This window comes from Podarcis vaucheri, assembly GCF_965113315.1.
Source record: "Podarcis vaucheri genome assembly, chromosome: 10".
Classification (NCBI taxonomy): domain Eukaryota; kingdom Metazoa; phylum Chordata; class Lepidosauria; order Squamata; family Lacertidae; genus Podarcis; species Podarcis vaucheri.
The window spans coordinates 24,860,678-24,885,751 of record NC_138748.1 but is presented as its reverse complement, the minus strand read 5'-3'; the positions used below and the strand labels follow the sequence as shown (position 1 = coordinate 24,885,751).

Here is a 25,074-nt window from a genome sequence, read left to right as displayed (position 1 = left end):
ATGTGTTTCTTGTATCTAAGTAAAGATGTTCTCCAGGCAGCAGGTATGAAATAATAAAATGGTTGTAGTTTGAGACAAACTAATATGCTTAGGTTGAGGAAGCAAGCCTTTCCCAGCTGATTTAATGCAATTGGATTAAGCAAAAACTATCTGTTTCTGTTGAACAACAGCCACAGCTGATGCAAACCATGAACAACTGCTTCCCAGTAAGTGAACAGTTAAAGTACACATATGGTCACCATCCCAGCTTTCTACGTTAAATAATCTGTGCTTCTTACTGAGTTTGTTTTGGAAGTAAATTCTATTGAATTCACTAGGGCTTTATGTAACCGACATTCCCTGCCTTAGTTGGTCTTTCTTAACCTTCAGATCACTAAACTGCTTCCGTGGCTTTTTGTCTCTCCCTCCCAGTATAAATGGTAGGCGAGAGCTTGTTTTAAAGGAAACAATTTGTTTAAATTTAAAAGGTTGCTGAAAAGAAAGCGTTTCACCTTTCCATGGAACTTTCGCAGATCACTGTTAATCACAAACGTTTGGCTCTCTTGTAATGTCAGCATATTAATGCCACTCTACTGTGATCATGGCTAAACACTTCCTTACTGGAATAACAAAAGGACTGAGTTGTAAGCTAATTTGGATGGCAACCTGCCATCACTGCTGTAGATCAAGAATGGTGCTGCTGGGGTATCCCTGACCTATAGCCAAGCTGTATGGGGCTGAAGGGCGTTGGAATCCAATGAAATCTAGAGGACCACAGATTCCCCATCCCTGCTGTAGGTTGTTCCAGGTTCAGTGCAGGAATAGCCCACCAGATGTTGGGACTCCAACTCCTACCAGCCCCAGCCAACCTGACCAATAGTGAGAGATGATGGGAACTGTACTCCAACAACACATGGAGCATGCCATGTTGGTTACTCCCTGAAATGAAGACACTGCATTTTACTTCGGTTCTGCTAGGGGAATAGTTCCCTCTTTACAGTAGCAGCATAGCTTGCTTCTTCCAAAACACTCCAATCAATTTGAACCCAGGGGAGCTGGTGGAAGGACTTCAGAACTTCACTTCCTGTCCTAAAATGGCATTGGCTGGAACGATGAGATTGCGGCTATGCTCTTTCGGCAACATGGAACTGCTGCAAATGAAAAACGGCATAGGCTCCTTGGTTTAAAACAGAATGGGAAAACCCCCGAAATGTGCCTTCTATTGCATATTTTAACACATGCATCACTAGACAGTTTTGCATAGTGAATTGCTGCAGATTAGGCAGACATATTTTAACTGCATAACTATTGCTAATCTTTTCCATGGAACAAATGGTGTACAAAGGAGATGATTTGTAACTGAGCGTCCCACGTCGAACCCTAATACTTTTGTCTTTTGCAGCCCATGACAAATAGCACATTGTTCTTAGTTCTTATCTTCTCAAGATAAGCAGGCGTTGGCATTCATGCACCAAGAAAACTGCTGTAGAAGGGTAATTCAAGGAATCTAAGAGGCTGTTTTAGCAGGAGCATGGAGTGCATGAAATGTGGCTGCAGTTAACCATTAAGGATACGTTATTCTGAAAATAGCCAAGTGTCTTATCACTGGGGTGGGTCAGACTGCAAAGGGCAGGGCCAGGTGACTGCACGATATGATAGGGGTCGGGTGAGGGCCTTTCCTCTTTCCTGTCACCGTGACAGTGGAACAAAGAGAACTGCTTTCCAAGTGCAACATTTCAGTGGATCCTGACTACTGAAAAGGATCATCTCTTTGCCCTCGCCCCAAAAATCCACACCAGCGCCACTTCATGCAGGACTTCTGCCAGGTCTAAATGGGCCCAGATTCCCCACTGCTGCGCTACCCCTTGTGACGTGTGTTCTAGGCTAGTCCAGTGATGAAAAAAACTCACCTTCCTTTCTGGCCCCAAGTACAGTATTATCATTTATTAAACCCTTCATCTGTAGATCCCAGGGCAGTGCACACCACAGAAATACAAGACAAAAATACACAACAAGAACAAGAAAAAAACAAAACAATAACTCCCCAATCTTCCCTCCCCCAAGCATATTTAAAAGGATAGAGGATGTTAGTTGGCCAAAGACCTGGATAAAAAGGAATGTTTCTGCCTGGCATCTAAAGGTGTATAACGAAGGCAACAGGCAAACCTCCTTGGGGAGATCATTCCACAAACAGGAAGCCACTGCAGAGAAGGCCAGTTCTTGTATTGCCACCCGCTGGACCTCTTGTGAAGGAGGCACATGAAGAAGGGCCTGAGAAGATGATCTCAGGGTCCAGGTAGGTTCATGTGGAGAGTGTCGTTCCTTGAGGTCTTGCAGTTCTGTTTATGAGGCTTCTGCTCTTCTCTGTGCTGTTCTCCACTGCCTGCATGTATTTACAAAGGCACGATAAGTGCATCATTTCACCCACTGCAATGTTGAGTTTCTGCCCTGTAATTTCTCACCTGATGTATCTTCAGAAGTGGGGTTATAGGCAGACACATCATCATGCTATAATCAATGAGTCGCCAGACCAAAATAAAATCTACTAGGAAAGCATGCCAGGGATGAAATTTATTCTACACTGATCAACCCTGAGTGCCTGTTAATTAAATATTAACATACTAGGAGATGGGCAGTGAATATATTAGAAAAAATTAGCAAAATAATTTATGAAAAAAACTTGCTTTGAAAAAGATATATGCAGTTAGACTAATGTACTGAATAAACTGTTTTTGATTATAGGTACTTATGTTCATCTTTTAGATGTTATCTTCTGGCTGAATAAATGAATTCTTTCATCACCTACTTTGAATTTATAAAGGCTCTCGAGTCATTGTCTCATGAATATACTGTATCTCAAAGTCATCATATGCATTAAGTAGAAACAAGAACTGAAAAAGAAAATACGGGATCTGCTTGGCAGGGGGTTGGACTCAATGGCCCTTGTGGTCTCTTCCAACTCTATGATTCTATGATTCTATGAAAAAGAAAATACAATGTCCATGGTGTGTATGGTGTCTTCCATCTTAGAAAAGGGTAGCAGCATTGTTTGACAACACAAAATGGTTGTTTGATAGTCCAAATTGATGTGCCATCATAAGCAGGATTGATTCTCTAGCACTCTTCAGAAGACACAGTGATGCAGGAAAAAAACAGGGCAATTCACATACTCTCTGGTTATCTTTGTATGCCTATGTGGCTTTCTGCTGACAAAAATACAATGGGGGAACAGGTTCAGAGTTTCATGGTTCCTATGAGAACTGCGAAATATACTTCTTGAAAAAGATTGGCTTTGGCTTCCTGAGCCAACAGAGCCATTTAGGTCACAGCTGGAGCATGTAATTTGGCAAGGAGCTTAGCACTTCCTGAATATTAGCATAGCCTTTTCAAAAACATCTTTTAGACCATGAATTCAGTATAGCCTGCATGCTTGCAAGCCTGGTAAAAATCCCCGAACCAGAAGCACAGGTATATACAAATCTGGATTGTTCATAGCAGACATGTATCATTGCCACTTCCTCCACTTAACAAGGTTGGCAAAGGCTCAAGCACATTTGTGCAGCTTACAAAATGGATTTTTCACCTGGCACAGGATGCCGAGTGTGTTGGACCATGCAGTCCTAGCTCTCGCTAAACTGTTGCTCTAGGCACCCGTTTCACTTGCTTTTATATGGCTTGAGCTATGTGAACGGCAGCCTCATTAGCTGCTGTTTTTTTCCACAGGAGAACAGCTTAGAGGTCTACTTGCCCGCGCTACAGGCAGCTTTTGCTTATTTGCTTTGCTCCCTTTTAAAGTCAGACTGCAATTGCCATTGGTAGAACTGCTAAAAACGGCCTCGTTTCTGCATCTGGCACAAATCGGAATAAGTTGCCCAATTAAAACCATCAGCAATTGTTTTTATATAGTTTTGAAAGTGGGGACTGGGAAGCTACAGTACCATCCCAGCATCAAGCTGTTTGACCATCCCAGCTGTTCATTTTTATTATTAGTTGTTTGCATGTGTTAAGCTATTATTTCAGAAATCAATTACAGAAGCAGCAAGTATACCCAATTCCTCTTTGATTCCGTTTACTTTTGATTAGGCACACAGGCAAGTCTGGAAGATGGGCTCCAACAGCTATAGTTTTCAAGAGGGGGGCGGAAATCAAGATTGACAAGTTGGCTGCAGACAACTTTCTTAAGCAGTTTTAGTCAAATAGAGGCCAACAGGAAACCAGGAAACTGCTAGCGTGGATTTGCATGTAATAGTGCAGCTCTTGCACCTCCTTGTTATTGGAGTGTCACACACGAGCTTAGAACAAGGTGGATGAGAAAGCTGCTCATACAGAAACATTTCAGAACTGTAGCAGGGATGCTTAAGGAATGTATTAACTCCTGGATTTCTGCTACGGGGTATGGCCACTGAGTAAGAAGGAGCCAAACCTACAGTGTTGTTCTCCAAGCTGCAGGCAGGCAGAATTGAGGGCGATAAGCTTGCAAGGACAACAGCCCTGGAAAACCGGCCTATCGCAGGCCAGATCGTATCCCTGCCAAATGGACCCATGGCTGTAGGTTTAATGGGTGTTCCCCTGGGCATAGGACCAACCGGCCAATCATGACCCTTTGTGCTGTGCCCAGGGGAAGTTTAAATGTCTGGCTGGTGGGGCCTTTCAGCCTTTCTCTTGCCGCACCGGTCCTCCCACCCTCCCTCTCTCAGATTAGGGTTTTTTGGGGATGGTTTGACCTTGCTATGGACAATATCAGTGGCCTAATTTTCAAGGGCTGGGCAGGAATTTCCCCCACTTAGCTAATTGGCATCACCATTTGGGTTTTCGCCTACCTCATAGGAAGCGTCACAACTTTGTAAGGCGGATAGGCATTGGGTAAACCTAGTATTGTTTGGAGGGGAGGCTGTAGCCTCTGCCTACCCCTCCACAGGTAAGGGTATCCTGTTAAAAGGATCCAGAAGGAAGAGCTCCTGCCCGATGCCCAGGCGGCGGCAAAGGTCATACCACTCCACCAACGGGAACTGCTTGGGGGGGTACCCTGATTTGACCTAGGTCCTAGGGTACCCCCCCCCCCAGCTTCACCCTTAGAAACACTCCCAGCGAGTGGGAGTGACGTGCAGTTGCTTATCCAAATGCCTATGGACAAACCTCACATCTGTAACCAATAAAGTTGTGGCCTTATTTGATCCCAAACCAATATCCTGTGTTGTGTCTAGTTTTTTACACCTTAGGGAACAGAGTGGTCACAAGGCCTCAGTACGTCAATAGACTTGCTTTTAAGTCACAGTACAGGAGAGACCTTACTCAGCCAGCAGGTCTTGCAAGTGTTGTCTGACCTGCAAGGGAAGCAGAAATATAAATTCACACTCGCCAAATGTAAACACACTCTCAAAAGCCATACAAAGGACAAGAGCATAAAAATATCCTGGTACCGTCTTACTATCTGGCCTCCTGTTCTTTTTTTCGTGCAGACACTGGCATGCAACTGAATACATCTGTTCAATTGATGCAATATTCCAGCTGCTCATCTTTTCATCAACGTAATCTTGAATCGTCTTTTCTTCATCTTCAATTTCCTCTTTGATAGACAGCTGTTTGGAAGCAGAAATAGCGTCAGAGCAGGACTATGAAGGCTGGGTGGGAAGACAAGCCCAAGGAGGAGGAACCATAAAGTCACTAGCCCTGCCACATTCACACAAGCCAAGACAGAAAGAGAGGATAGTCGCTTTTTATTCCCCACCACTCCATATCAATGGTTCCTCTTTATATACTTCTCCTCCCATCAGTTTGATCTGAATGCTGCCCATATTCTGTAACCAGCTCTGGCTTGTTGTTCTGTTGCTTAATCCCTCTCCTGGAAAAAACAAGTGTTTTGCCCTAGTGCTACATGACTTTAGTTAAAGAGATTCCAACGTGTAGTCCTTGGCTCTAGTTGTATGCTCATGCAGACGTTGTAGTAACACACTTTAATTACAACAAGACAATGGTGGTAGATTCACTGACATTCTAGTCAATGTCAGCTCCTGCCACAATTCTTGTTTTAACCTAAGTCACGGTCTTTTGATGCTGTAGACTCTTCAACAGGCTTGACACAGCAGCTAACTTCTAGTTTGCTGAAAAATGCAATGTGTATTTATTCTAAACGTATTTCTAGAAGAAGAAATTACCAATAATTGGGGGTCCCGGTTTTCGTCCACAGGAGTAAGTCCAGTTATTATTTCAAGTAACACCTAAAAGAAAGATAATCAGAAAACAAGAACAAAAAACAAAAGAAAGTGAAATACACGTCATGAACTACTATAAGAAACCAGTGCACAGAACCACTCAATGAAAAACCTTGTGCAAGGAAAAGTTTTAAAGAAAAGGTTGTTATGCCTTCCTTCAACAATTGATCCCAAGGCAGCTGATACTCCCTTTGCTGAACCTGCCTATTATCAGACTACTAGCCTTGCACATATTAATAGCACTACTCTCATATATATTAGCTTCCAAATAACTTTTTGGTGTTTTTTCACTCACCACGCCAAAGCTGAAGATATCAGATTTCGGGGTTATCTCCCCACGCAAAGCTTCTGGGGCCATATAGGCTGCTGTTCCGACAATTCTGTCCGTTAGGATAGTGTGCGTCAACCTTACTGAAGCCCTTGCAAGTCCGAAGTCAGACAGTTTCGCCACAAAGTTCTCAGTAAGTAAGATATTTGCACTGAAAAACATAAACAAAAAAGGGGACTGAATTCTGTTAGGTTCTTCAACACTCCTTCTCAAGGAGATGGTGCTGCAATAATCAAATGAAAAGTAAGGTGGGAGCTGTATTTTTAGCTAATGCTCCAGGTTTCATTGTTATTTCATGCTTGTAGTTTGCGGGATAAAAGAGAATTATGGCCACATCCAAAACACTTTTCTCTACTAAACTGTCAGGGAGAGGCAAACGGGAAAAGATGAAAGGAGAGAAACCAGCAGTTATAGAGAGCCTAAAGAGATTATCAGCAGCTTGTCGTCTGACAGTCAGTCTGACGTAGAGGGGGAGGAAGATGAGCCTGGGACAAGTCATGCTGTACACAGAGGAAGTAAGGGGAGGAGTTTTTGCAGACTTGCATGCTGGGTGCGGAAAAGGAGGAAGTAACATTAGAGGGAGCAACTGCACACAAGGGGAAGGAGGTTAATGGAAACACTGGAGATGTACATTTGAACTTTGTCAAATAAATCAATTGTTTGGAACTGCCTGGGAGCCTGGAGTCTTATCTATGGCCAGCTGGACAGCACTAAGCCTCTGACATAAACAACCACACACCCAGCAACAATTATCTTTACACTGTTGCCTTCTTCTATTCAGTGTCAAGATTAACGTAGAACACAAATATTGCCCTGTCCGCAAATCACCATAAATGTTTTTGTGTTTTTTTTTTAATTTAAAAAGCATGTTTGAATAATACTGACAAAACAAAGATGGAACTATCTGTCCTTAGTGCAATAATTAGTTTTTTAGATTTTACCTTTTAACATCCCGGTGAATGTGGTTATTTTCATGTAAAAAACAGATTCCATTGGATGCCCCATAAGCAATCTTACATCTTGTTTCCCAAGGAATTGGTGCCGTGTTATCCTTAAAAACAAGTGGAGAGTGGAAGTGAGTTAATATTTCTAGGCAGAGAGGCCTAGAATATCAAAGTGTTGAAGCAATGATTCTTCAACTTCGCTGGACTGGTCATGTTATGTGGATACCTGATTGTTGCCTTCCAAAGCAACTACTCTATTCTGAACTTAAAAATGGCAAGCTTAATGCTGGTGGTCAACAAAAGAGGTTCAAGGACTCTCTCAAGGAAAATCTTTAAAAATGTAGTATAAACACCAACAATTGGGAAACACTGGCCTGCAAGCGCTCCAATTGGAGAACAGCCTTTACCAAAGGTGTCATGAGTTTTGAAGACGCTCAAACTCAGGATGAAAGGGAGAAACGTGCTACGAGGAAGGCACATTTGGCAAACCCTCACCGCAAAATGACTCCCACCCGGAAACCTATGTCCCCACTGTGGAAGGTTGTGTGGATCCAGAATTGCCTTTCACAGTCACTTATGGACTCACTGTTAAGACCGTGTTCATGGAAGACAATCTTACTCGGCTACGAGTGATCAACAAATATTAATAATAATATCACATTCATTTCCTGGGCCTTTGCATTCATCTATCGCATGAAGGAGCCTAATGGGGCTCCCATGCCCCTCCCTCTCTCATCCTTGTTCAGTACTGCTGGAAGGAAATTGGACGCTTTCAAGGTTTGTGTTAAATAAACTAGAATTGTGACCAGACTAGTTAGCACTATGGTTCACTGAGTCATGGGCTTTGTTCAACAAACCATGGTTTGAATTAACCAGACTTCTCCTTAGTTTGGACACAACCATAAATTCTAGGTTAGTTTAAAACAGGAAGTCAAAGCTTCTGACCTGCTCACTGTGGCCATCTCAGATGAAAAGGAGGCGCATAAGCCCAAGCAGGCTCATTCACATAACCCTGAACCCAATGCAGTATAAAACTATCCAAACCAGACCAAAACACAGAAGTTTTCCTCTTTAAAGCTAACACCATAACCTTCTTAAGAAAATGAAGCTGATCACCCTTCAAAATGGAATAATATTGTGCCAAAGTAAACAATGAAAAGATGATTGACATCATACCAGTGATATACACAGTGATAAGAGGAAAACCAATCAGTGCCACCAAATAATATTTGCCTGATGTTCTTGTTTCAAGTAACCAGCTTTGCAAAATGTGAAATATCATGTACTCCAGCTTATACTGTCTACAAAGCTTCTGTCTACAAAGGCTGCCCTTGCCACTGTATTAAAACGTAGCTCTGTACACACATATCTTTGCACATTCAGAGCTATCCTTCATCACAATCAATAGGAGAGGCCTGCAAGGGAAAGAGGTCCTTGTGATCAGATACTTCACATCTACAATAGATTCCAGATATTTCAGTTTCCCCCTCTCAGTTTAGCAGTTTCAAAGAGGCATCGACAATAAGCAAGTATTTCACTTACCAGGCAAGCTAGTCTGTCAAGCAATGAGCCATTAGGCATATAATCATAAACAAGGCAAGGCTGATCGGAGTCATTTGAGAATCCAAGCAATTCTACTAGGTTCTCGTGCTGACATCTGTGACAAAAACAAACCAACAGCCTTGTTAGTCTGGGTTTTCGTATTTACTGTTCTGAAAGGTTAGGAATTAGATGGCTCCAATGAACCTAGACATAATCTTGATCAACGATTTCAGTAACACAAACTACATACAGTAAGTTTATTTGATGCCAATAGTATGTTTTCATGCACAATTCAGTGGCAGAGCACATGCATGCAAAACTTTCTGGGTTCGATCCTTGGAATTTCCACGCACGGATGGGAAAAATTCCTTTCCAAAATCCTGGAGGGCCACTGCCAGACAGTGCTCAAAATAGTGAGGATCAAAGTACACGAGGCGCTGTGCACATCTTTAACCCCAGCATGCATTATTATATTTTCTGTAAAATAAGCAGTCAGAACTGGGGAATGGTGGGGAGCTGGATCTTGTGCTAAGATTTTGGTTGTGGTTGTATAGAGGGGGGAAACCGCTCACAACGTACTCTGCCATAATGCTGATTTCTTGTTCGAACTGCTTTTTCAGGTCTTCGATACTTACATCGGTCACCTATAATGACATTTAAAATAATGGGAGGTTAATGGGAAGCAGACCGGTTCTAGGCCAACCACATAATGAAAGCTTTGTACTTAACAGTGGCAAATAGGGTGGTATCCAGAGCCAGGCCCTCAAGGTTTTCTGTATCTTCCAGGTATTGCTCAGAGATATTCAATGAGGTGCATCAAAAGAAATACAGCAGTAGGGAAAGCTAGCTCTGAGCCTTTGAAACCCAACTGCAAGTGAACTCATTAGCATCTTTGTTAACAAGCAGCCTAGAAGCTAACTGACCGGTGGGAGAATTCCACAAGCAAGGAGCCACAATGGGGGGAAAATACACAAGCAATCTTCCTACCCTCAAGGATCTAGAGTGTGCTGGGAGTTATTCCACCATCACTTTTATGCAATAGTTATTTGTTATCCTATTTCTATCTCACACCTTCCTCCCAAATGAGTCCAGGGCACCAAGGGGCCAAAAAAGAAAAGAAAAATACTCTGGGGTGCAAGTGATAACAAGAAGTTTACACGAAGGGGCATATTTAGACTGCATATGAGTAAGCCCAACTGAATTCAATAGGGCTTGCTTGTGAGTAGGATTTCACAGTAAAATATTATTCTTTATCGGATTTATGACAAAAAAATGCATAATAAGCCCCAAAATTTGCAATACTTCCTCTGCTCTGCTCTTAAATGTTATATGATAGATGTGTGATACATAGGGTGCCTCATCGCATGGTTTTCTGGCCATTTTCATGCCTCAATTTTGCTTACACTTTGAGAGAGAGAGAGAAAAGATAATTCACAGTGCAAATGATGATATACATAGTAACAGGAAACCTACAGAAGTAAGTCTTTTCACTGCCACTGTTCTGCCATTAATGCATCCTTTGTACACCACTCCAAAACCTCCTTCGCCAATCTTGTTGCCACCAGCCGACACAGTTCGATCGTCAAAGTTATTTGTAAGACTTCTCAGTTTATCAAACGAAAAGCTCTGCAATACTGAAAGAGAAGAAATGTGAGTGGAGATCTCAAATTCAAATTTTTATGGGGGTGGGGACCCAGCAGGATTTTAAAAAAAGAAAAAAATTCAAATCCCAGCACCACAAATCTTGCCATGATTTATTTACCTTACAGAGATTTGTCTTTGCTTTTCAGGAGATGCCAGCAAAAGGTGGAGAGAAAGCAAGATGAAGATCAGTTAGCTATTATTATGCAAGGCTGTATAAGTCAAAGGAGAGCAATCTGTGACTCAGGGCTTTAGGAAACGCTCAGCCTGGTTTCATGCAGGTAGGAACAAGGGAGAAATAGGCGGCAAAGAAAGTAGGTGAGAGAGCACAGGTGCCCCACCTGCTTCAGCATGCAGCCCCAAACAGATTAGCCTCAGGCATGTGTGCTCCTCGACAGAAAAACAGTTTTCCACCCCAGAAAAAGTTTGCAACTCTCTAGCTACAAGCAGTGACCAGAGGGGTTTTTTAAAAAATCGGAAACTCTTCTGCTCACACTGGAAGAATTTCTGATGCCCCAGAAAGTGATCTAGTTTAATGTGTTTGTTTTACTTGTATTTAGTAAACAAAAGATAAACACCTGAAAACTGCCATGCTTGCCAAATACTGAATTTGCAACTCGCTTCTGCTTGCTGCTTCTAATTTGCTTCTGAAACAAAAACTTTTCCATGGGGGGGGGAGCGATTTGCCACCCAACCTCACTGGTCATGAGTAAAGATATCTTTAAGCAAATAGGGTGGTTAGCAAAGGAAGGTGGGGGAAAAAACCATTCCAACATTTTATTTCAGAATGGAAATTTGGCATATTTTGACAGCAGGTTGCTTAAAACAATGCTATAGTAGTTGTTAAAACGTTAAGATCCAGCCGGTAAAGAGACCACTTGCCCCTTGCCTCTCCTCCCTGGAACTGCCTAGGAGGCAATCATCTTGAGTAAACAACTCTGGATTTATATACCTGCCTAGTCTGTTACAGCTGCCATATTTACTTACTTCACCAAACCTTTATTTGGTTTATATAGGCCATCATAAAACATCCATATATAAAATTTTATATACAAAAACAGCCATGTAAAATATGCAATAACGAGGATTTTAATTGGGGTTTCTTTCTGCTAAATAGTGCCATTCACCACTCTAAGAGATACTATTGACAAAAACTCAGCCACCCTTGCAGTTACTTCCGGGTTAATGTCAGACAGATAGAATCTGATACTTTCATTGTCCTGTGATATTAAGTCTACCCAAAAAGGGGGATAGCATGCGTTTGCATAGCTGGTTGTACAATGGACAGTAGTAAAGAATGTTCTACAGTTTCTGGCACATTCAAAGAACACCCACAGTGTCTATCGTTTCTGGGGATGTTTAAATATCTATCCTTGACAAAAGATGTGGAAAAAAACATTCAGTCAGGCTAACATAAAGTCCCTGCGTGGGACTGGAATTATTAATTTTGAAATATAAATGACCCTGTTATCCGTTGTATTCAAACCATAGAACTTGGGGGAGAAAATTTTATTTACAGATAACTCGTTGTTTTATTCTTCAATGTCCCTTAATCTGGTTTAAATATTGGTTGCCATATTTCAAACAGTGAAAATCTGGACAAAACAGTTGCTGTGCTTTATTTTGAAGGGTTTTTTGGAGCTATTTTTAAGGAAATTCACCAAAATCTACACTTCCGACATGGGTTGCCATACGTCCAGATTTTCCCAAACATTCCAGTGATTTCTTCCAGGACACTGTTTCCAGCTAAATCCCGGCTATGTCTGGGAAATTCTGGTCATATGGCAACCCTAATATTCACCTCAGCTTTGCATGTGGTTGATATTACGTCCCCTAATATCGTGTTCAGGGACACAGGTGGCACTGTGGGTTAAACCACAGAGCCTAGGACTTGCCGGTCAGAAGGTCGGTGGTTCGAATCCCCACGATGGGGTGAGCTCCCGTTGCTCGGTCCCTGCTCCTGCCAACCTAGCAGTTTGAAAGCACTTCAAAGTAGGTACCGCTCCGGCGGGAAGGTAAACGGCGTTTCCATGCAATGCTGCTCTGGTTCGCCAGAAGCGGCTTAGTCATGCTGGCCACATGACACGGAAGCTGTACGCCGGCTCCCTCGGCCAATAAAGCAAGATGAGTGCCACAACCCCAGAGTCGGCCACGACTGGACCTAATGGTCAGGGGTCCCTTTAATATCATGTTCTACAATACATAATGGACTGGACTGAAAGGCAGGAGGGGAGTGACAGAAGGAATAATTGCCTACCTAAATCATTAAGAGGCAAACAACTCTCTTTTGTACTTGGGCTGCAAGAAACTGAAGTTAGGCTCCCTTTCTCTGGAACCGAGAGAGGCAATACAGGTGCCACTTGATTTTCTTTTTCATTCAGACAAGTAGTTTCTTGTAAAGATAAGGGTACTGTAGTGTCTGTTGTCCTCATGGAATCTGCCATAAAATACAAAACAGTCAAAACAGGTTTTAGGTGGGAAACAGCTTGCTGAAAGCTGTTCTGTACCAACAAACAGAACAGTCACGGCTTAATAGTGCACTGGACTCCTTTATCTCCACAATGTCTTAAGGTTGCATCTGTTCACACTTTGGGGCATAGAGACATCACAAAAACCACACGGAATCCAATTTCTGTATCAGTTTTGCACTAGTAAGGAGGGCAATACACAATGTGCCAGCTTCACCTGCAGCAATAATGTTGTGCATCAATATAAAGTGCCTTCCCTTGTGGTGGTTGCCCGTGTGAAACAATCTAGGGTTATGCTAATATGTAAAAAGTTGGAATATTCCAGAAAAACCTTGCATTTCAGGAATACAAGGAAACCAGGTTTTGTGGCATGATTCAACATATTTTAGAATGCCTTTCAGGGCCAAGTCATCACAATGTAGCTTGCATGATACAAATACGTGGGATATACGTTTGTCAGATTTTTAACATAGTTTTCTGGTGGTGCTACAAATCCATAGCTCCAATTCTGTTTCTGGTGTGGCTACAGGCCTACTTGGATTTCTACCATAGTTCCTCCTGACCCAAGGTGAAGATCCTTTTCAGAAAAGAGGAGTGCTTTATATGTCTTTCTCAGCTATTAACCAAATTAAGGATTTCACAAATGGCTACATGAAAAGATGCTCACCTGAAAGACAATTGCTGTATTAAAAATCACCATCCAAAAGAAATAAGAACACCACTAGACCTCCCCTTTGAATGCATGCCAGAGACACCGTGAAGACCAAAATTACCTGGAAGCAAAAGTTTGGCTGGTGCGAAGAAGCGATTCCTGATTAACAAGTCTACTAGATCACTAACAGTGCAATTTTGTGTCCCCCAGTCAAAAAGCAATTCACAAGTGGGGCTCTTTCCTACTTGTTTTAATGCTTCAAAGCGCCTTTAAAAAAAAAGAAGAAAAATCAAATTAATTTTGAAAAAAAGATTGCAAAAAAAAAAGATACACAGAATATAATTTTTTGCCACAAAGTTCAAAAGCTAATATGCCAATAGCAATGTAGCTTGCATGATATATTCCACTTCAAATATGGCCTTGGTGCAAGCTTATGATAGATAGCTGGATAGCTCAGTTGATAGAGCATCCAGCTCTTCATGCATTAATGTGTCTAACATCCAAAAGGATGTCTGACAATATATGGGATGAACAGGGCCACCACATTAAGAACTCAGCTATGATTGCAACGAAAAACTCTAACTACAGTGAGGGTGCTGGCCTTAAAAGATGATGGTTACATGCTCCATCAAGTAAGCTGTCAAAGTTATTGGGTTGAAGCTATACAAATAACATATACCAAGTATCAGTTTAAGATGTGATGCAATAATGATGCTAAATTGTAGCAAAAGATATATGAAACAAAGAATGCAAAAACTTGATGGGAAATATTCCAACAGCAGCTAGAATTGTTATTCTTCAATGCCAGAGGTATCTATCAATCCTAACTACCAGAGAATGGTTCCCTAAAGTATTAGATATTGCATATATGGACAAATTAATATGGTTGTTTTCTGTAGATATATTAATCTGTCCTTATGTGGAATATCTAATATTTTTTAAGGAGTTGGAACAAGCTACACAAATGGAGCTTTCCCTCCCTAAAATGGCCCTCTTGGTAGACACTTGAATCAATTTCTGGTGGGTTAGAAAATCTAAATATGTCAACAGCAAAGCATGCAATATCACATATTAAAACTTTCCATGTCAAAAGACAACAGTCATACAATCACAGAACTTGTAGAGTTGGAAGGAACCTCAAGGATCATCTAGTCCAACCCCCTGCAATGAAGGAATCTCAACACACGGTCCCCCATCCAATTTGAAACCCTACTTAGTTTTGCAAGATAAGGATAAAAAAGCACACACACACACACCCTTGGCACCAGTACACTACCTTATGTGCAATTGGCTGTATATGTTTGCGCCAGAGGGATCTTTTATATCTGCTGCTAATTTTTTCCATCCATCCTGCGGATCAATAAAATCAGCCAGTTGCCTCATCATGCCGTAGCCAAGGCAACGCACACACATTGAAGGCGTTATAGGGCAGTCGCTCATCTCCGATTCCTAACAAATGTGAAAGAGATTGCTTTCAAATACTGTACGACTTATTTGAAGATGTAAAGCTGGCAGCATGGTAGTGTCTTCATGGGGGTTTAAAACCCACCTGTCATATTTGTGGCCAACTTCAGTGGGCAACTATGACAATTAAATTGCACTCTCTCCCCTCAAATGACTTCTCAGCTGATTTTTTAAAAAGACTCACAAAACTACCATTTTCAGCACCCTAAAATTACAGTTCCTGGGACTCTTTTGTGGGGAAGTGACATGCTTTCCTTCGGCATTTCCCAAAGTTGGGGTTCTCCAGCTGTTGTCCCCCCCCGACTGCATCTCCCATCATCCCTGACCACTGGTCTTGCTAGCTAGGGATGATGGGAGTTGTAGTCCAGAAACAGCTGGAGACCCAAGTTTGGGAGACACTGCTTTAGATGTGCACACATCCATAATAAACTAGCCTGTGGAAGTGTGCAATGGGGGCAGAGGTGGTAGAATGAAGGCATTACCAAATTGTGGTGCATTATGAGAAAACATTTCCTGTGCGCAAGTTGTGAGGGGCGGACAGAACAAGGAAGGTTCCTATTTTTATTTTTATTTTGGACGTTTCCGAATCAGTGTTTTTAGGTGGGAGTTCGTAGCTGGCAGAGACCCAAACAGTGGTAGTTACCCTGCGTTGCACCTGACCCAAATAAGCCCAGCACATAAAGACAACAGAGACTTTAAAAAAGACTGGGAACCGTATTTGACGTATATACAGAAGCACTGTAAAGAAGTAGACTCGCTTGCAGGGTTTGACTAAACACTTACAATTAAGAAAACAAGTATAAAGTTTAAGAGGTACCATAAGAAAATAAATAAGTAAATAAGAAAATGTAAGATGTTATTTGGGAAACAGGGTATAAAAATGATATAAATGCAATAATAGTTAGATAAAAATTACAAATTAAGGTAGAATAAAATAAGCAGAAGAAACAAATATTTAAAGAACCAGAGGAGGAAGTTGAGGGAAGTCGGGGGGGGGTAGCGGGGGATTTGTTTTTCTCTCTCTCTCTTTTCCTGTGATAAGGATGATTGTATTGAATATAAAAATGTAAAACTCAATGAAAACTTTTTTTAAAAAAACAACAACACACAAATAAGCCCAGCACCGCTTCAGAAGAAAGAAAAAGCGAGAATACAAGCTAGCTCTCACCCTCCGAGCGCCCCGCCAAAGCCCCTTCCCCGCCGAGCGAGGACGCTGGTTCTGAGCCCGGAGATGCAGACACGCGGCTTCCCTCGCCCCGCCCACCGACGTCACCCGGGAACTTCCACCGCTCTCGCTTCCTTTGAAGCAAGCCCCGCCCATCTCGCCTTCGGAGTTGTGCGCATGCGCTCTATTAAACAAGCTCGGCCCCATCGAGAAAGGATCTACTAACCTATGCGGGAGGTACCAAGGAGGCGGTGGGCGGGGGCGGCGGCGTTTCGCCACGCTTTATCTCCGACCCGAATGTTTTAATCCGCTACCCTGCGCGGGGTTTTGGTCTATCTTTGGTTAGACAATGATACAATCCTATCTCCTCCTCCTCCTCTACTCTTTCTCCTTCCTTGCCGCTGCCTCCACCCCTACTTTGATGAAAGTGGTATGCTCTCACTTCCTTGGCTCCGCCTCTTTATTCCCCCCCTCTACTAGATGGAAGAGTCCTTCCAGTCGCTCCAGCGCTATTGCCGCCAGGGGTCCTCCTGCGCCGCGCGGATCGTGCTAAGTGTTCGCAGGGGGATTTCCGTGCAATTGGATACAATTGCAATTGGAGCGTTGCGCCGGCGGTGGGGAGTCGGCGTTGTGCGAGCCCGCAAAAGAGCCTTGACAGCAGGTCAGAGACCGCTGGTCTGCCTACCTCAGTGTTGCCGACTCGGACTGGTAGCGGCTCCCCAAGGGGGTCAGAAAGCGGGGGGGGGGGCATTCCCAGCCCTACCTGGATTGAACCTGGGAGTTTCTGCCTGCAAGGTAGAGAGACCTTAAGATCAAGGAGACACGTGGTCCTCCAGATGTTCTCGTGCTGCAAATCCCAGCCAGTGTGGCTAATGCCCAGGGGGATGCGAGCTGCTCTCCAGTAGCATTTGGAGGTCTACGCATTAGCCCACAACTAAAGCATAGCTTTGGGAAAGATGGAGGGCACAAGGAGAAGGGGACGACAGAGGACAAGATGGCTGGACGGTGTTCTCGAAGCTACAAACATGAGCCTGACCAAACTGCGGGAGGCGGTGGAAGACAGGGGTGCCTGGCGTGCTTTGGTCCATGGGGTCACGAAGAGTCGGACACGACTAAACAACAACAAAGCATAGCTGTCAACTTGCAGATTTGAAAATAAGGGACCAGCAGCCAAAATAAGGGATTTTTTGGAAACAGGTATGTTCAACTTCTGAGCCCCTCTGAGCCAAAGGCAGAAAGCCCAGCCAGGAGCCAAACGAAGCCTCAAGTGGTGGTTCCCACAGCGCAGCAACCCGGCAAAGGGGATGCAGCAAGGAAAACCACCATCACCTCTCCGCTGGGAAGCGCTGAGCAAAGGCGAGTCCCCAGGCAATGCGGCCGATTTGATCGGCACAAGGCATGCAAGCTCCATCCCCTAGTCATTCTTAGACTCCTTATTGGGTGAGCACCGCAGCCAATCAACACAGTTGGAGCCTCCCTCCTCCCTGGCCGGCAGGGAGGGAGGGAGAGGAGCTGCTTCCTTTGAAACCCTGGTAATTTAAGGGACATCATCAATAAGGGACAGCAGCGGGACACGGCGCTGGGATAAGGGACTTTCCCTCCAAATAAGGGACGGTTGACAGCTATGAACTGAAGTAGAGCCTGGCTAGCAATAGGAAGCAACAAGCAGCAGCTTCCTGCAACCGTAGGGAATGGGGCTGCTCTTGCAAGGATCGCTGAGCCCCCTTCTCTCTCTCTTTCTCAGAGAAAATTACTTCTATGTGGGTCTGGCTTGATCACTGTGAGATCATTTGTTGGTGACCCCATGGACCAGAGCACGCCAGGCACTCCTGTCTTCCACGGCCTCCCACAGTTTGGTCAAACTCATGCTGGTAGCTTCAAGAACACTGTCCAACCATCTCATCCTCTGTCGTCCCCTTCTCCTTGTGCCCTCCATCTTTCCCAACATCAGGGTCTTTTCCAGGGAGTCTTCTCTTCTCATGCAGTGGCCAAAGTGTTGGAGCCTCAGCTTCAGGATCTGTCCTTCCAGTGAGCACTCAGGGCCGATTTCCTTCAGAATGGATAGGTTTGATCTTGCAGTCCATGGGACTCTCAAGAGTCTCCTCCAGCACCATAATTCAAAAGCATCAATTCTTCGGCAATCAGCCTTCTTTATAGTCCAGCTCTCACTTCCATACATCACTACTGGGAAAACATAGAATCATAGATTTGGAAGACACCACAAGGATATTGTTGTTGTTGTGGATTGAATTTATACACTGCCCTATACCCAGAGATCTCAGGGCAGTTCACAGAACAAAATCAAAATATAAAACCACAATATATGTAATCAAAATAAAAGCAACAACCCAATAACACCCCCTTCTCCATGCAAAATAAAGAGCCACATTTTAAAAGGGCATAGGATATGCAATGCAGGGATATTTTGTCCAATGTTGGGCTTGAACCCATGGCCCTGACATTATCAGTCTCATGCTCAACTGAGCTGCATGAAAGGTAGCAACCTGGAGTTACGGATGCTGGGAATTTTGACTTCGTGGTGGGTAAAATACAGTTCCCAGGATTCTTTGGGAGAAGCAGTGTGCTTTAAATGTCTAAAGGGAGCAAAAGAGTGGGAAGAGTACAGTGGTACCTCGGGTTACAGACACTTCAGGTTACAGACTCCGATAACCCAGAAATAGTACCTCAGGTTAAGACCTTTGCTTCAGGATGAGAACAGAAATCGTGCTCTGGCGGCACGGCAGCAGCAGGAGGCCCCATTAGCTAAAGTGGTGCTTCAGGTTAAGAACAGTTTCAGGTTAAGAACGGACCTCCAGAACGAATTAAGTACTTAACCTGAGGTACCACTGTATTGCTCTCTTTCTCTCTGGCTGGTTCTGTGTAAGTCCAGTCCAGCTCTGCTCCCAGAATTTCACCCAAAGAGAGAAGGAAAGTGGAAAGGGGAGGCAGAAGCTTCCCTGCCTGTTCCCTTCCTGACACAGCATGATGGACCCAGGCCTTACCACAATAGCAAGTGAGTAAGCAGAGACCGTGGTAGCTGTTCCATGCAATCGCAACTCATTTATGTCTCCTTTTGCAGGCAAAAGGGGCAGCATCTGCTCTGGGGGACCTGCTGTCTAAGGAGGAGGTGATACTGCTACAGAACTAATGGGTGCTGCTGAGATACTGGCCCATCAGCAGCTGCCCCAAGGCTGACCGTGGTAGCTGTTCCATGCAATCGCAACTCATTTATGTCTCCTTTTGCAGGCAAAAGGGGCAGCATCTGCTCTGGGGGACCTGCTGTCTAAGGAGGAGGTGATACTGCTACAGAACTAATGGGTGCTGCTGAGATACTGGCCCATCAGCAGCTGCCCCAAGGTGTTGACTGACCCCTGATGTCAGCCCGGCTCAAAGCACTTCCTTCTATCCATTCATTATATACCCACCGAATTATGGGTATGTTGCAGCAGAGGGCAACAGTGAGCACGAATACTCAGTGCTAAGCAAAAGATCCTGTTTATTCGACCATCCTTTGAAAATGTTATGTGCTTAAGATTTTGGCCTTTGTACAGTATACAGATATTAAAATTGTGCTGATTTGTGTAAAGAAGGAAAGAAAAGGAATATAAGCTACTTCCTCCAAATTTAACTTAACAGAGAGTCAAAATAAAAAAATTCCTTCCAGTAGCACCTTAAAGACCAACTAAGTTAGTTCTTGGTATGAGCTTTCGTGTGCATGCACACTTCTTCAGATACACTGAAAGCTCATACCAAGAACTAACTTAGTTGGTCTTTAAGGTGCTACTGGAAGGAATTTTTTTATTTTGACTATGGCAGACCAACACGGCTACCTATCTGTAACTTAACAGAGAGTGATTGTGTATGATTTTCTAAGACTTGGCTCCATCTTTTCTTCATTTTTCCAGGCTGTATAATATTGTAATGGAAGAAGATTCTGACAGGGCAGTGGCATTCCACTCTTGCACTTACGTGAATGATCACATTGGCTTCTGCGGCAGCTTAAAAACATTCCCAAAGGACTTTGTAGTAACAGAAATTAATGCATTTGGGCAGTTAGTTAATGAGATCACAGCAGATTCTCCTAATAAATCCTGTGAGAGCTTGTCGGAACAAGCTGGGTTCTGTCAACAGGATCCCAAAAAGCTGAGACTGAGTCGTCCAGAACTGTGCACAGATGAGGAATATTGCAACATTCGGGATGATGATGATGTTCACTGTTCCCCAGAATGTCCTTCTTTCTCTGCTGGAGAAAGTGAAGAATATAAATCTGATAATGTACCTGAAAACCACCTTGCCAAAGCTGTTAACCTGGACTCCTTATTAGATAAGCCCTTAAGGGAGCAACTTGGTCAGTTTGCTTGCCGTGTGAAAGACATGTGGGAATCTAAATCTGAACTAGCGGTTCCTCCAGATGAATTTTCTCTTGGTCCAGTCCTTGACAAGAAGAATCGAGCCAGCTTGCATGGTGCCATCAGACAGGAATACCCTTTCTTAGCCACGGTGACAAAATGTGGCGAGATTATTGTAAAAGCAAATCCGGACTACCAAGATCTTTGCCAGCTGGTGTCTGAAGAGGAAGCATGTGGCTTTATGAAATTTTTAGATGCCAAACTAGAACGATCAAAGTTTGCTTTCAGACCGGATGGAGATAAGGAACACCGGAAGATGGTTCACCACTTTATCAGTAAAAAATTTGGGAAGCTTGTGGAAACCAAGTCTTTCACCGACGCTCAACAAAAGGTGGTCATTATAGTAAGGTTTCGTGAGAAAAGTGGTTCAAGGAAAAGGGCTGCTGTTGACAGTGGGATGGGAAAAGAAATTTACACAGGTAAGTATGCAACAACAATTTTGTCACTTCCTTGGAAGGGTTTATATGTGCTTTGAAAATATACCAACCCATAATAGACTAACGTATCACTGTCTAATGGGACACAGGTGGCGCTGTGGGTTAAACCACAGAGCCTAGGGCTTGCCGATCAGAAGGTCGGCAGTTCGAATCCCCGCGACGGGGTGAGCTCCCGTTGCTCGGTCCCAGCTCCTGCCAACCTAGCAGTTCGAAAGCATTTCAAAGTGCAAGTAGATAAATAGGTACCGCTCCGGCGGGAAGGTAAACGGCGTTTCCGTGTGCTGCTCTGGTTCACCAGAAGCGGCTTAGTCATGCTGGCCACATGACCCGGAAGCTGTACGCCGGCTCCCTTGGCCTGTAAACCAAGATGAGCGCTGCAACCCCAGAGTCAGTCACAACTGGACCTAATATTCAGGGGTCCCTTTACCCTTTACCTTTATCACTCTCTTAATGAAATCTACATGAATGAAGTCACACACAGACAGCTTTATTGCGGTCCATAGACCCAAAATACACAGTACAACAATAGTAAATGTCATAGTTATTAAGGTGTAAGATCGGCCTTGCTTGAATGAAGTCAGCACTTGTTAAAAAGAGCCACATCACAATAAGCTGGTTCACTCTTAAGGTTAAACCATTGTTTAAAATAAACTACAGTTTAATAAGCACTTTGCTCCTCCCCTACGCCTCACTGTGCTGCATTGGGGAGGAAACAAGCCAGAGTTTGGTTTGTTGTGATATGTACAACCAGGAATCGAGTGGGCTCATGCTTGCCTCAGACGTCTCGGCTTCCGCTTGTAGGTTTGTTTGGAGGAAAACAAACGATGAGCCAAGGTTCACATGCCACAAGAAATCAAACCTTCTGCCCCCTAGTGGCAAAGTCATGAACTGGGAGAGGAGCAAAGTCCTTGTTTTTATTAAACTATGGTTTGTTTTAAACTATGGTTTCATGTTGCATGTGAGCCAGGCTGGAACTGATGAGAGTTGTAGTCTAGCAGCATTGGAAGGGCACTAGGTAGAACCAGTGATGCACAGGCAAGAGTATCATTTCTGCAAGTTATTGCTGTGTAGCATACAGTAAAATATGTTACTAGTTTATGTGAGCTATGGTTACCTACAGGGTGGATTTGATTTAAATCAAATCGATTTAAATCACTAGTCAGTACGACTTGATTTAAATCTTTTTTTTTTACGGAAAGACTCATTTCTGCTGGTATAATCTTAATATTTACAACTAGATGAAGGTTTCATTTTAGGAATAATAAATTTTCAGAGTAGTTTTTACAATTATATCAGAAATTACTGATTTGGATATACTATTAGAAATACCTAGACAGGTAATTATGAAATTATTGTAAGGTTTAATAAGTTACCTATTTATATTTGGACAGCATTTCTGCTGTACTTTGTTGGAAGGAGAAAAATAACCATTTCCATAATAACAATTTATTTAACTAAAACAATAACATTATGTATCCATGTATCCATATGTATCCATGTTTGTTAACTGATGTGGTTAAATAATTTTTTAAAAAAACCCAACAGACTGAGTTTTAGCAAACATGAAAAACTTAAAACAAATCCTTATTTCCTGATGAATAGCCTTTGGACTATAATGTAACTTAAAAAGAAAGCTATCTTTAGAAAGATTTTTCCTCCAAAAGCATTTTATTTTCAAAATCTAATTTAAATTAAAAAAGTGATTTAAATTTTAAAAAATCATTTAATTTTTTTTTTGTTAAAAAAGTAATTGATTTTTATCCACCCTGGTTACCTACAGACAGCAGCAATAACTTTGATACTGCATTTGCTAACATTTAGAAACTGCTTAAAACAGGGTATTTCTACTCCAGCTTAGTTTTAGTTTTACTGATTTCCGTAGAACAAGGATTAATCAGTAAATAACCCATTTTTCTCAATTGCTTAGCCAATGCCTACACTATCCTATCAACAGATCTTCCATTAGTTCAGTCATTTGAGGGGGACACCATTCATGTTTTCTGAGCAACACCATCCACTTGGGTGCACTGAATCTGCAATAATGTGGTTTCAGCTTTTACTCTCCGGAAAGAGAACCTGGAAACGCTTGAAGCAATTAGCTTCTTGTCTGCTGAACTTGGCGTGCTCCCTTCAGACTTCAGTTACACAGGCATTAAAGACAAGAAGGCCATAACGTACCAAGCTATGGTTGTGAAGAAGGTGACGTCTGAAAGGTAATGAGAGATGTGTGGTCGCACTTTAACATCATGGTTTGAATTAGACTCTAGTTCTCTTTTTAAATTCAGATCTAGTATTTACTTTTGCTGGTTAGAAAGGAGTTCCATTTTGTTTTGAGTTCTTAACACTTGAAGCAATATGGAAAGTTAAAAGTCCTTTGGTATGCTTCGCATCTAGAACAGGGGTAGGAACCCAGGAGCCAAATGTGATCCTCCCAGCTTTTCTGTCCGGCTCTCTGGACTCTTGATTAATAAGCTGTGTTCTTGAGTACCATTAAGATAGAAATAATTTCTCTTCTTTTCAAAGCATTGCTCATTTAGTACATGAGAAACGTGTTGATTTGGGTGTTTATTTCTACAGCTGCACATGTAGCAAAATGGTGTAATGTTACTTGTCTTAAAGCAATTTTCATGGTTAATCGACTGAACCTTTCACTTGCGTTCTCATCGTTCTGATCCCCAAGAATCTGTTGTTCATCAAAGGGAAACTTTGTCTGCAACGCTCTCTAAAGCATAATGACTCTTTCCTTGTCGGCCTTACAAAAATAAACTCGCAGGACCATTTCTCTCCTTGGGTGTGTAATGTACATGCCTGTAATTGAAAACACAGCTGACAGTTCAAATATCTGACCCTGAAGTGTTCATTTAATCTTTTACTTCTAACACACATGAAATCCCCATTCAAGCCGAGGAAATGTTTTTCCAAGTAGAACTGCCACAGAATTGTGTGTGAGATTGGGGCAACACGTTGAAAATGCAATGTCGATTAAGTCCCTTTCTCTCTCTCTCTCTCTCTCTCTCGCAGAAGTATTCTGTAGAGTCTGTTACTAGTTAGCCCTCCCTTTTCTTCTTAAGCCATATCTGCTTATACTTTTTTATTGAATACTAAGCTGTTCTCACTCCCCAACTTTGCCCCGCCAGTCTTGGCTAAATTCTTATTCCTCAGCGCAAGGATATCTTTCTATGTATCAGTTGCACTACTTTTATTTAGTCATCATGCATATTGCTTATAATGCATGTCCCTATATAGTGAACAACTAAACAAACAAAACTTGAATACAGTATCTTCTTTAGCTTGTCTTCCACAGCTTGAGAAAGTCTTACTCTCTCATTTCCAATAATCTGCACCCTAGTTGTTTTTACTTCTTTGTGGTTGTTAGTTGTCCAGGACATTTTGCAAAAATTAAAAATGGGAAAGTAGGATACGACTGTGCAAATATACAACAACAATTATAAACACAGTTTGAGCTGAGAGACAAAAATAGGTGGTAGAATCAGCCCAAAGAGCAAAAACAGTAATATTTTCAAGTGGCATAGGAATGTCAACAGGGAGAGAAACCAAATGGAGTTCTGTAGTTTCGACCACCGCACACAGCCTGCTCCCTGCCTACGCCCATGCTTTGCCTGCTCCTATGCACTTATCATGAGCTGGGTAATACATGTACAACATTAGCACTCTAAAAATTGATGGTCTGGGTGGTCTTCATATGGACACATATGGTATGTGCATTAAAAAGTGGCAAGGTGTGTGTGCAATGCTTTTATCAATAAGTACTTTTTGTTTAGCCTTTCTCCTGCAAAAATCAGGCCACAATCTTAGCACATTCTGGGGCTGGG

General features: G+C 42.7%; 2 protein-coding genes across 5 annotated transcripts in view; one reads left to right on the top strand and one right to left on the bottom strand.

Annotated features, from left to right (window-relative positions):
• Positions 1 to 83: 83 nt before the first annotated feature.
• IRAK4 (interleukin 1 receptor associated kinase 4) lies at positions 84 to 16,566 on the bottom strand. Of its 3 annotated transcripts, XM_082239726.1 has the most exons (13): positions 16,399 to 16,566; positions 15,043 to 15,215; positions 13,888 to 14,033; positions 12,904 to 13,083; positions 10,479 to 10,639; positions 9,585 to 9,649; positions 9,006 to 9,120; positions 7,461 to 7,570; positions 6,487 to 6,670; positions 6,135 to 6,197; positions 5,400 to 5,558; positions 5,272 to 5,303; positions 84 to 2,362 (listed from the first exon to the last, which is right to left on the bottom strand). In XM_082239726.1, the coding sequence occupies exons 1-13, from the start codon at positions 16,549 to 16,551 to the stop codon at positions 2,323 to 2,325; spliced, it is 1,581 nt and encodes a 526-aa protein (XP_082095852.1). In that variant the 5' UTR covers positions 16,552 to 16,566; the 3' UTR covers positions 84 to 2,322. The 3 variants fall into 3 exon arrangements, with proteins under 3 accessions (XP_082095852.1, XP_082095851.1, XP_082095853.1); XM_082239725.1 differs by lacking the exon at positions 84 to 2,362 and having other exon boundaries at positions 5,229 to 5,558; XM_082239727.1 differs by lacking the exon at positions 84 to 2,362 and having other exon boundaries at positions 5,229 to 5,558; positions 15,043 to 15,216; positions 16,429 to 16,485.
• Positions 16,556 to 25,074, top strand: part of PUS7L (pseudouridine synthase 7 like) — a 26,673-nt gene continuing 18,154 nt past the window's right edge. The window contains exons 1-3 of one of the 2 annotated variants that reach the window (XM_082239669.1): positions 16,556 to 16,632; positions 20,301 to 21,223; positions 23,295 to 23,454. In XM_082239669.1, the coding sequence (XP_082095795.1) occupies positions 20,317 to 21,223; positions 23,295 to 23,454 (1,067 nt within the window). In that variant the 5' untranslated portion in view covers positions 16,556 to 16,632; positions 20,301 to 20,316. Of the gene's footprint in view, positions 16,633 to 16,669; positions 17,057 to 20,300; positions 21,224 to 23,294; positions 23,455 to 25,074 lie in introns of those variants that run through there. The other variant, XM_082239668.1, reaches the window with a different exon arrangement.

Bases quoted from the DNA above. Each gene is read 5' to 3' on its own strand.
- IRAK4 (XM_082239725.1), bottom strand. From the start codon at position 16,551: ATGGGCGGGGCTTGCTTCAAAGGAAGCGAGAGCGGTGGAAGTTCCCGG. The intron at 9,650-10,478 runs GTAGGTTTCCTG...ATGTCATTATAG, and splicing joins CAGTGAAAAGACTTACTTCT to GTGACCGATGTAAGTATCGA. The intron at 6,198-6,486 runs GTGAGTGAAAAA...TCTTTCTTTTAG, and splicing joins ATATCTTCAGCTTTGGCGTG to GTGTTACTTGAAATAATAAC.